We start from the raw sequence: 11,670 nt of genomic DNA on the forward strand, positions 1-11,670 counted from the left end.
ACTCAATCTATGGGTCGAGACTTCTTTGAGGGTCAAATGACCATTCAAAAACACAGATAATTACATTATGATTCATAACAGTAGCAAAATTACAGTTATAAAATAGCAACGAAAATAAATTTATGGTAGGACACCACAGTGTAAGGAACTGCATTAGAGGGTTACAGCATTGAGAAGGTTGAGAACTAGGGGAATAATACCTAAAATTATTCTTTGGACTTTGTGTGTATACATACAGTTTTTAAAATAATATAGAATATTTTTGATGCCCTTTAAACACATTTCTTTAAAATAGTGTTCTCATAAGACACACAGGTTTGAAATGGCTTTATTGAATCATCTGGACTTTGGGGGGTAAATATTACTCCCATGTTCTCTGTCCATCTTCTTTTACCCAAGGTGACACGATCTGCAAGTACCACAGCCAGGACTCACACCTAGGGCTCACAGAGCCTTTCAAGAATAGCTAGGATTTGGTTAGAGGATGAAAGCGAAGGTCAGGAAGAAGTCTAAGCAAAACAGTGATCTTGTTGGGGTTCTGGTGGAGAGGGAGAGGTGGGGAAAGGGCTAGTGAAGAAACAGTTGCTTCCCTCTTACCCAGAAGATTGAATTAGTCTTTCTACTTGGCTGTCGAGCATTTGTGAATAAATTTCAGAGAAGAACAAGGAGAAAAAAATATCAATGTCCTTGTTAAGGACACAAGTAGATTAATTTAAAAGGCATGAGAGTTTTATTTAAAAATTATTTAATCAAAATTTTTATCCTAGCCTTTATCTCTAGAAAAAGAAAAAGAAAGTAGGGATTGAGCAACCTGATTGCAAAGGCAGAATTTATTAGAATTTAATGAACATAATGTTCTAAAACATACTTACGCTGAAAGACAACTTTCCAAAGTTCCGTTGTAGCACATTGCCCTTAACAAGAGGTTTCTTCTCGGCTCAGAAGACAATGACAAGACTACACAATATATGGCCTTTGAAAACTTGAAAAAGACTAGCATAACTGAGGAGTCAAATGTATTATTTAGTTTACCTTCTAGATGTTGTTCAATGAGTAATACTCTGGCCAGTGAGCTCAGTCTGTCTAGTGTCCTATGCTTTTGGTCTGGGAAAAACTCTCAAGAGAGACACCCTGAAAGTTTCTGACTGTCCTTTGTGTATCTAGTAGTCTCAGATGGAACACCACAGGGGGAGAAGGAGAAAGAGGAGAGACCGCCTGAGTTACCCCTGCTCAGTGAACAACTGAGCCTAGATGAGCTGTGGGACATGCTAGGGGAATGTTTAAAGGAACTGGAGGAATCTCATGACCAGCATGCAGTATTAGGTGAGTTGTTCTCTCTGAGGTTACAGATTCCCAACCCCTTAGTCTGCTCTTGGCCACTTCCTGCCAGGTGGTGCTGGTGATTATCTTGCTTTTTCAGTCTGTTTGTTGGACTTCCTCTGTGTGTCTAACAAGAATTCAAAAGAATGGCCCCCTCTCTCTGTAATTCTGGTACTTGAGATTTGTCTTTATAATTGATTGCCTGTTTTGCTTTTCTGACTTCTCTTGGCTTTTTACTACCCTGCATTACCCTGCAAGTTTTCATTATTCTTCCATGTTTTATATTTGTGATGTGGTTATGGGAAGGTGGGCATGTGTTTATATGTTAAACAAAGTCTCACTTTGCTGTCATTGCTATCCTCTAGTGTTACAGCCTGCTGTCGAGGCCTTCTTTTTGGTCCATGCCACAGAGCGAGAGAGCAAGCCTCCTGTCCGAGATACCCGTGAGAGCCAGCTGGCACACATCAAGGATGAGCCGCCTCCACTCTCCCCTGCCCCCTTAACCCCAGCCACTCCGTCCTCTCTTGACCCATTCTTCTCCAGGGAGCCCTCATCTATGCACATCTCCTCAAGCCTTCCCCCTGATACACAGAAGTTCCTTCGCTTTGCAGGTACATGGAACTCTTAGACCCACAAATAAAGTATTTTATCCCTATTAAGTAGAATGAGAGAGTTCTGTATGCAAACATGCTTGCATACAACCGCCCGCGCCCCCCACCCCCCCCCCCCCACACACACACAGCAAAAAGTAGACCTAGTTAATGACAGGAGAGTTCTCCTGTATAAGCTCTTATGTGTTTACATTCCAAAGGATTTGGGTTTTATTGTAAAGCCAGGTGTTAGAAATGCCCATTCATCCCTTAGGAGTGGCCCCTGGCTTTTGCTAATTCCTGATTGAGGCTTCTAAAATAAATAAAAGCAAGTTGGTTGCTAGTAGACTGTTGTAGTTTCTTAGGACCTGTAATATGCTGATTCCTGCTATCATCTTTTCTCTCAGAGACTCACCGCACTGTGTTAAACCAGATACTACGGCAGTCCACCACCCATCTTGCTGATGGGCCTTTTGCTGTCTTAGTAGATTACATTCGTGTCCTCGACTTTGATGTCAAGCGCAAGTATGTACCCTGCTCCTGTAATGTGATGGGTTTCTTGGTGGTACTACATTTCTAAATTCTCATCTCATCCTTTAGAGTCATAGTGGTGGTACAGTCAAAATGAGGCTCAAGACTCCTTGTCATCTCAACTCCTTTCTATACACACAAATGTGCTTCCTTGTTAGTTGCAGAAATCTAATAGTCTCTATGATCCCTTATTCAGTAGAAATGGGAAAATTTTGAATTCATAATAAATGGTCTAACCCAGCTGCTATAGACTTTCTGGGTGTGTAGGGTTAAAAGATCAAAGGGAGTGCATCACTGTGAGTTTTCCTTCTGAACAGACAGATATAAGTTTGCTTTGCCACCCCTAATCCTACTTCCCTTCCTTTTCTACATCCTAAGATATTTCCGCCAAGAGCTGGAACGTTTGGACGAAGGGCTCCGGAAAGAAGACATGGCAGTGCATGTCCGCCGTGACCATGTATTTGAAGACTCCTATCGTGAGCTGCATCGCAAATCTCCTGAAGAAATGAAGAATCGATTGTAAGAACTTGGGAGAGAAAACAGCCAAGATGGTTCAGGGCCTATATGCTATATGGTAGCAGTGGCCTAATCTGGCCTCAAGTTTAGGGGAAGTGGTTACAAAACTTCCAATAGCATTCTGGCTTAAATAATGTTAATTGAGCTTCCTGCTTTTAGACTTGAACTGCTGGTTGACCTTTTGGCTGACTTAGTCACCAAGTTAGGCAGACAAGGATGTCTTTAATGCCTTTGCAATGCGAGCTTAATATATTATTAGGCTAGGAATAGAAATCTGCCTGCAAAACAGATTGGTAGCCTTGAGTTTGGGAGGCACCATGTGCTTGAGTGCCCCCGCTAAGTCAGTAATTGTTCACTGGTGGATTATGAAGCCACCTGGAAGAAATTGATAGTTTGCAGCAAGTATCACAGTAGCCAATGAGACAGAGCTACTCTTGGTACTCTACTCATTTCTTTATCTGACAATGTACTCTCCAAAGTCAGATTCACAGACTTACATGATGCTTACATGATGCTACATGAATGGTCAAGTCTGTCCTGGCTTTCTGCACAGCTCTCTTATTTCTGCTCTCTTATGTAGGTATATAGTGTTTGAAGGAGAAGAAGGTCAGGATGCTGGGGGGCTCCTGCGAGAGTGGTACATGATCATCTCTCGAGAGATGTTCAACCCTATGTATGCCTTGTTCCGTACCTCACCTGGTGACCGGGTCACCTACACGATCAATCCATCTTCCCACTGCAATCCCAACCACCTCAGCTACTTCAAGTTTGTTGGACGAATTGTAGCCAAAGCTGTATATGACAACCGCCTCCTGGAGTGCTACTTTACTAGGTCTTTCTACAAACACATCTTGGGCAAATCTGTTAGGTGAGATTGTGGTAGACTGCCTTTAGCCCTATGACTCTCATATCCTTACCTCCCTTTTCTGCCTGTTCCTCAACCAAGCCATGACCTTACCTAATTGCATTTTTTTTTTAGGTATACAGATATGGAGAGTGAAGATTACCACTTCTACCAGGGCTTAGTTTATCTGCTTGAAAATGATGTCTCTACATTAGGCTATGACCTCACCTTTAGCACTGAGGTAAGTAAGTTGGGTGATATATTTGGAACTGACTCTGTGTATCAACAGTTCTGAGAAAACACTTTGACTTCATCAAACAGGAAATAGAATTGGTCAAATGATCCAGGCTGTTTCCTAGTTTCTTCTCAGTGGGTAAGAGCACATGTTTTGCAAGCCTTATGGCCTAAGTTGAGATCTGACACACACGTAAAAAGGTATAACCATGATTGAGTGCTTGGAACTTTTGAGTACACAGTGCTTTGGGGAGTGCAACAGGACAGAATATCACTGGAGATAAGTTGACTGCCAGTTTAGTTGTAGGGAGAGACCTTGTCTAGGGAAAAATAGTGCAGAACACACAGATAACATTATCCTCTCTGGCTTCTTTACATGTGTATATTATCACACAAACCTACATTCATACACACAAAATAGTTTTATTTATGTGTATGGCCATGTGTTCAGGTATGTACAGACCAGAAGCAGGAATTGGGTCCCATGGAGTTACAGGGCTCGGAGTCACCAAACATGAGTGCTGAGAACCAAACTTGAGCCATCTGGAAATGTGAGCAGCTTTTAATACTGAGTTATTTCTCTAGCCCTGGTTTTTTATTTTCAATAAAAGTTTCAGAACCAGTAAGATAGTTTAGCAGGTAAGGCCACCAAGCCTGATACTGTGAGTTCAATCCCAGGGCTCAATGGAAGGTATGAACTGGGTCCTGCAAATGTCCTCTGGTCTCCGTACATATCCACCACACACATAAAATGTAAATTTAAAAAAGTGTTCCAGGAGGGACTAGACACAGTAGCATGTATCTGTAACTCAAGGGCTGGAGGTGCCAAGACAGATGGAACTCAAAGCCAAACCAGTGAGCTTAGAGTTCATTGAGAAACGCTCGGAAAATAAGGAAGAATATGATACGGGAAGACACTCGTCTTTGACCTCTGTCTCTGTTCCCCCACCACACACACAATGTTCAGTTCATAATTCAGTCCTATGTTCAGTTCATTATAGAAAAAAATTAAAATTACCCTTTTCTCACTTGTTTTAGGGCCAAAGACTAATTTCCTTCATTCCATCCTTCAGCTTTTTCTTATGCAGTGAAAAAACATAGTGAAAAACAACAGGTAGCTATGATTATGCCTCATCTCCCTGTCTGGGACATGGCAAGGAGTTAGGATGTGTTCTTGCACCTCTGTGTTACTTTTAGCCCAGATAAAACCTGCTATGTATGATTAGTATCTTGGATGTTCCAGGTTCAAGAATTTGGAGTATGTGAAGTTCGTGACCTCAAACCCAATGGAGCCAACATTTTGGTAACAGAGGAGAACAAGAAGGAATATGTACACCTGGTTTGCCAGATGAGAATGACAGGTAGGAGTGGTGTCCTCTGCTTGTTCAAGGAAAGAGGTCAGCCTTTTTATTTCACATTTTTTGTTATTTTCTATGACATAGCCACAAATACTTTGCACAAAAGGAATCAGACCACTTTACCAAAGTACTTAACTTCTACTGTCATATAGGGGCCTAGAAACAGTGGTAGGTAAGGCAGGCAGATCTATCAGTATCAGGTGTCAAACTGAGGCTGTATTAACTCTTGTTGTATCAGAATTCTGATTCCATGTCACTTTTTTTTTATTATGTTACCAGGAGCCATCCGCAAACAGCTGGCAGCCTTCTTGGAAGGCTTCTATGAAATCATTCCAAAGCGCCTCATATCCATCTTTACTGAGCAGGAATTAGAGCTGCTCATATCAGGGCTGCCTACCATCGACATTGATGATCTAAAATCTAACACTGAGTACCACAAGTACCAATCCAATTCTATTCAGGTGAGCTGCAGAGGTGTTCCTATACTCAGTGCTGGTTTATGGATAACAGTATACATTTGCCTCTTTTTGTTCTTCTGGAGCTGATGTTCTCACCTATCCTGTGAAGGAACAAAAGAGACTTGACTAATATTTCAAGTCTATTGCCATTTCCTGATCTTTACAAGTTCTCTTTCTAACATTTGCCTTTTGTGTATCTCTTCTTACAGATCCAGTGGTTCTGGAGAGCATTGCGTTCCTTTGACCAAGCAGATCGTGCCAAGTTCCTCCAGTTTGTCACAGGTACTTCCAAGGTGCCCCTGCAAGGATTTGCTGCCCTTGAAGGCATGAATGGCATTCAGAAGTTTCAGATTCATCGAGATGACAGATCCACAGATCGCCTGCCTTCAGCCCATACATGGTAAGAAAACAACTTTAAGTTTTTTCCTTTTCAGTGAGCTTATAGACCTGATAACTTCTAGACACCTACCCAAGGTTGGGAGCACAAGTATGGCCTGGTCTACAACTTTATAAACCTCAGTTTGTTGAGTCTGTTGAGGAAGTTGAGGTGAGCAGATAGACTAAACACAGAGTGATGTCTGGAAAGACATTGGCAAATAGCACTTTAGGAAATTATGATTCCAAAGTTTTGCCTGACTAGGCAAGGGCTGGATATACATGGTTCAGTGGTTAAGAGCTCCTTTTCACAAGACCAGAATTTAGTTCTCAGCACTCATGGAGGTCAGTTTGCAACCAGTGTGACTCCCAACTGTAGCTCTTCTGGATTTTATAGGCACTTTCGCTAACACGTATATACCCAAACATATACATCACTAGTGAACCAAAATGTCTTCTTAAAGACAATTGTTTCTTAGGAAATGTCATGATTGGAGATGTATATAGTTCAGTTTAAAAGTACTTTTCCATCACAATACCATGATTCCATTACACCACATAAATTCTGTGCAGTAGTGCATACCTATAGTCCTGGGAGGCAGGATATTCAGAAGTTTTGAGTTTGAGGCCAATCTGGAATACACAGACCCAGTCTCAAAAAGTAATAGAAAACGCTAAAAACTAATAAATGAGGAGCTGGATTAGCAGGAAAGATACGTAATGCTTTTGCAAAAGACTCAGCTTCAGTTCCCAGCACCACATGATGGCTCTTAACCAACTATAACTGCAGTACTCGGTGCTCTAATGCCTTCCTAGCATCAGCAAGCACACAGTATGGTACACCTACATACAGACAAAACACTTAATATACATAAAATAAATAATCTTGTTTTAAAGTAAAACCTTAAGGAATAAATGAAATTTACCAACTCACTATCTCCCAGCTAATTCTTCTCCAGTTCATTAAACTTTATCCTACAGGTTAGGCCATGGTGTATAAGTTGTGGTAAGAGCCAATTTATGTTGAGGCCAGACTAGCAGGTTGGAGAAAAGGTAGGAGAGTCAGCAAGAAGCAGTAGGTATAGATGAGCTCTGGCTCAGAAAGGAGCAGAAAGTTGGTAATACTGGGACTCATTTTTCTTTACTCATGGATTAATCTTTCTTCATTTTAGTTTCAATCAACTGGACCTGCCTGCCTATGAGAGCTTTGAGAAGCTCCGCCACATGCTACTATTGGCCATCCAGGAGTGCTCTGAAGGTTTTGGGCTGGCCTAATAAATAAGGCCGTGCCTACTTCTGTGGGGTTTTTCTACCATTGTTGGACCTGGGGAGGGGGGGGGATTCAAAAGATCCAGAAAGAAAATGTCAAAATCCAATAAATGAAATTCACCAACTCACCATGTGTGTGTCCCAGCTGCCCATCTTCCCTAGTGCATACCTGTTCGCTTCTCATTCTCTTTTCCTCTCCCCTTTCCTTGGCTCTCCCTTTTCCATGCCGTCCATGATCCCCACCCCATGTGTTAAGGCAGTAGCCTGTGCAGGGACGACCCGTTTGTCCCGACTGAACAGTGTGCTCCTCAGATTCTGTGTTCAGAAGGATTTGCTGCATTGAGACTTGAAACCTTTGGATAGGGGAAATTATATATATATATATTTTTTTGTTCTGTTTGCATTTCTTAATTTGTGCTTGGAATGTGTTGATGTGCACAGCTAATGATTCAATGCGAGACAAGATTGGCATCTGTGTTGTGGAGGTTTCAAATAAAGAGCACTCTTCATAACTTACTTTTCACAATGGAGTTTTTTTCAAACTGAAAAAAAAATTGAAAAGAATAAAGCTCTCTTATACTTTCCAGAAAACCATTTCTGCCCTTCCTGCTCATGCACCCACCTCCACTTCTGGTATAACTTCCTTCTTCAGTCACTTTCCCCAGAGAAAAGACTGACAGGCATCAGGAATTGGGCAGATTTTTGTTATTTAAAATGGGATCTGTACTTGAGGCTGTGGACCTTGAGTATTTGGGACATACTGCAGCAGGTTCTATCAAAACTTTGGAGTTTACTCAACCCATGCAATGTTTCATTTCATAAGCATTTATGATAATCTCAAGTTTAACTTTCTTACAAGGTTTGGTTCCTTTCTAGTAAATTTTAATAAGCAAAATATTTGACTAGCTCTTCAGAAGACCACCTTTTTTGTTTTTGTCTGTCTTGTCATTTGTTTGCAAGTATTTACAGATTATCTAGTAGTCTCTTGTGGTTTTTACTCTATCTAGCACTTTATCAGACTTTGATGGTTCCAGCCTTGGACCACAACAAAAATTTAATAAAAATTTAGTGGAAAAACAATCCCAAGTAGTACTTTCTCAGTGTGGTTTTTCTTCTTTATTGAGGCACTATGGCCTAAAGTGTTTTTTTCCTATTGATGTCTCAGGTGTAGGAAAGCAAGAGATGTCCTCACCTTGATCCTATCTATGAGCCTGAGAAATTGGCCAGCAGCCATTTTCTTTCTAGTCAACATTAGCTGTTTTGTATCTAACCTCTCTGACTACTGAGAAGACAGGTAGGTGCATTGTCCCTAGCTCAGAACGTCTTGTCTGGAAGGAAGCAGTCACCTCTCTGACATCTGCAGTGTCTCTGAGTGTCCCAGGCAGCCTTGTAAATTCTTCAAATTGTTAATGGCCTTGAGTTGGGTGGAGGTCTCATTTAAGGAGGAAAAGAGCCATTTAGGTTGAGCCAAGTATAGTAGAACAGATCACATCTGCTTTGAGCAAAAAGATAAAAAAAAACCCTTTTTTTAAAAAAGGTTAGGAGTCCCACAGAAGTTTAGAATGGAAGGAAGAATTGTCGGGTCAACAAGACCTAGTTCTAAACTTATATGGCTGTTCACATCTATTATTCAAAGACTAAGACAGCTGGGGCAAGAGGACTGTTGTAAGCTAAATGCCAGCCTGGGCAATAGAGTTGAGACCCTATCTTATAACTTGATTACTGAGCTATCTCAGTAGTATGTTTGCCTAGCATATGGAAGGCCCTAGATTTGGTGACAGCACATCACAAAAGAAAGGAATAAACTGCTATCTAGAAGACGTAAAAATTGGAATGTTTGTAAAGTAGGATCATATGTAGTAACTAAAAATATGTTGTAATATATGCACCATCAATGCTAAACAAAAAAGTCAAAGAAGTCACAGTATGAGTTGTGTTGAAGATTTGGTATACCTGTAGTTCCAGCTGCTTGGGAGACAGAGGCCAAAAGATTACTTGAGCCTAACAGTTTGAGAGCAGCCTGGACTCAGTTACAGAATATGCCAACCATGTTGGCATATGTTTATAGTTAGTTCCAGCTCTCAGGAGATAAAGTATAGCCTGGGCAATGTAATAAGACCCCGTCTGAAAACAACATTACAAAATATTCCTATGCATAAAGGTTAGGTGAAAAGCCATATAGGTGACAAAATTACTGTTGAATGTCCAAGATGAGTGATGCAAAATGAATAGAAATATAGCTAGGAAGAGGTACATTTATACAATAGGCTTCAATATCACTGGTGATATTTCTTAAACTGGGTATAGCTGGTTAGATAAATGTTCCTTTTCATACTATCTACAATGTTTCACAAGTTTTGTTTTTAACACTGGGATCTATGCTGCCCAGGCTGGCAATCCTACCTCAGCCTCCCAAGTAGCTGGGTCTACATATATATACCTGCTACTTTGCCCAGCAGTGTTTTTTTAAATGTGTATGGGTGTCATGCCTGAGTGTTTATCAGTGTACCGTGTGTGCAGTGCCAGAAAAGTGTGTTGAATTTCGTGGACTGGAGTTACAGATGATTCATAGCTTCCATGTGGGTTCTGAGAATCAAACCTGGGTCTGCTGAAGAGCAGCCAGTGGTCTTTACCACTGAGACGTCTCTCCAGACCCAGTAGCAGCACCATTTTGATAATTTACTAAATTTCACAATGCAGGAACTCAAATGTAGCTCTGTGATGATAGAGCACTTTGCTAACGTGAGAGCCTAGGTTCAATCCCCAGTTGGATGAAAAGAATGAATTGAAGGGGGTAAGTGAGTCATGGTCATAATAGAAGAGATAGTGGGACTCTTCAAATAGAATCAGTTAGAAAACAGCACAGTCAGATATGTCATGCAGGCCTATAATTCCAGACACTCAGAAAAGTTTGAGTTTGCGGTCAGCCTGGGCTACAATAGAGAGTCACATACACACACACGCGTGCACACACACGCACATCTCAAAAATAAGAGGAATGGGTAGAGAAGAGAAAGAAAAACAACTTTTACAACAGCAGCCAGAATTACGAAACTTGTAAGCAATGTGTTCTTATGGAAAAACTATGAGAAGCTTAAATAAATAATGAAGACACTGGTTATCTGTATAGAAATACAATCTAGTTGGCCCCTACACCTAAGAACCAACTGACAGAACAAGGTAGAAGAGTATAAAGACCAAAGAATGTAGTCAACTATAAGCATTCAATGCACTGTGGTCTAATGGAAGCCGAAAATAAAACTGTTGAAAAAGGAATGACCTTTTCATTAAGATTGGGAAATACCACAGTGCTATAGGAAGATAGTAAGTTTGCTCTGTGCTTTCCACTAAAGGCTTCAGGTGAAAAATACAAGCTTATTTAAACAAAATTTAAAAAATAGGCAGCTAACTCAGAAAATACAGAAAAATTGTGACAAAACACATAATGGGAAAAACTGAGGTAGATGGCTAATAAAATATTGGAGACAGCATAAACAGAATCATAAAGCAGTAACAATCTAAGGAAATACATTCCTATCCACCAACACGTTAATCTTACTTTTTTTTTTTTTTTCTGTTTTCCTGAAGCGGTGTCTTATGTAGCCAAGGCTAACCTTAAGCTCACTTATATAGTTGATGATTTTGAGCTTGTAATTCTGCCTCTGCCTCCCACCTGCTGGGATTACACCTGACTTTATTCTTTTTTCAAAAGGGTTTGTTATTATTAACATTATTATTTATTGGTGGAGCTGTGCGCACTTGTTAATATACCTGTGGAATTTAAAGGACAATTCACTGGCATTGGTTCTCTCCTTCCCTGATCTGAGTCACAGGGATCAAACTCAGGTCTTTGGGCTTGGCAACAAGCCCCTTTACCTGTTGAGCCATATGTATTTAAGTTTTATTTTTCAGAATTGGGGGTTTTGGGGGGGGTTGTTTGGTTGGATTTTTGAAACAGGATTTCTCTGTATAGCCATATAGCCTTAGCTACGCTGGAACTCACTTGTAGAACAAGCTGGCCTTCCGCTCAAAAATCTACCTGCCTCTGCCTCCCAAATGCTGGGATTAAAAACATGTGCCACCCTTTCCCCACTTTTTTTTGGGGGGGGGGGGAGTTGGTTTGTTTCTAGGAGAGAACATGATGTAGAGGGGGAGATTTAGGCTAAATGTGATCA

General features: G+C 40.8%; 1 protein-coding gene across 36 annotated transcripts in view; it reads left to right on the plus strand.

Moving 5' to 3' along the window:
• Window positions 1–8,011, plus strand: part of Huwe1 (HECT, UBA and WWE domain containing E3 ubiquitin protein ligase 1) — a 122,283-nt gene extending 114,272 nt beyond the window's left edge. For 25 of the 36 annotated variants that reach the window (XM_076918660.1, XM_076918662.1, XM_076918669.1 and 22 more), the window contains 10 exons: window positions 1,165–1,323; window positions 1,686–1,931; window positions 2,318–2,435; window positions 2,820–2,960; window positions 3,538–3,825; window positions 3,937–4,042; window positions 5,279–5,396; window positions 5,673–5,854; window positions 6,061–6,251; window positions 7,399–8,011. In XM_076918660.1, coding sequence (XP_076774775.1) covers window positions 1,165–1,323; window positions 1,686–1,931; window positions 2,318–2,435; window positions 2,820–2,960; window positions 3,538–3,825; window positions 3,937–4,042; window positions 5,279–5,396; window positions 5,673–5,854; window positions 6,061–6,251; window positions 7,399–7,501 — 1,652 coding nt within the window. In that variant the 3' untranslated portion in view covers window positions 7,502–8,011. The remainder of the gene's footprint in view (window positions 1–1,164; window positions 1,324–1,685; window positions 1,932–2,317; window positions 2,436–2,819; window positions 2,961–3,537; window positions 3,826–3,936; window positions 4,043–5,278; window positions 5,397–5,672; window positions 5,855–6,060; window positions 6,252–7,398) is intronic. The other 11 variants (XM_076918672.1, XM_076918677.1, XM_076918682.1 and 8 more) reach the window with 1 other exon arrangement.
• Window positions 8,012–11,670: the final 3,659 nt, after the last annotated feature.

Source organism: Arvicanthis niloticus, chromosome X (assembly GCF_011762505.2).
Source record: "Arvicanthis niloticus isolate mArvNil1 chromosome X, mArvNil1.pat.X, whole genome shotgun sequence".
NCBI lineage: Eukaryota > Metazoa > Chordata > Mammalia > Rodentia > Muridae > Arvicanthis > Arvicanthis niloticus.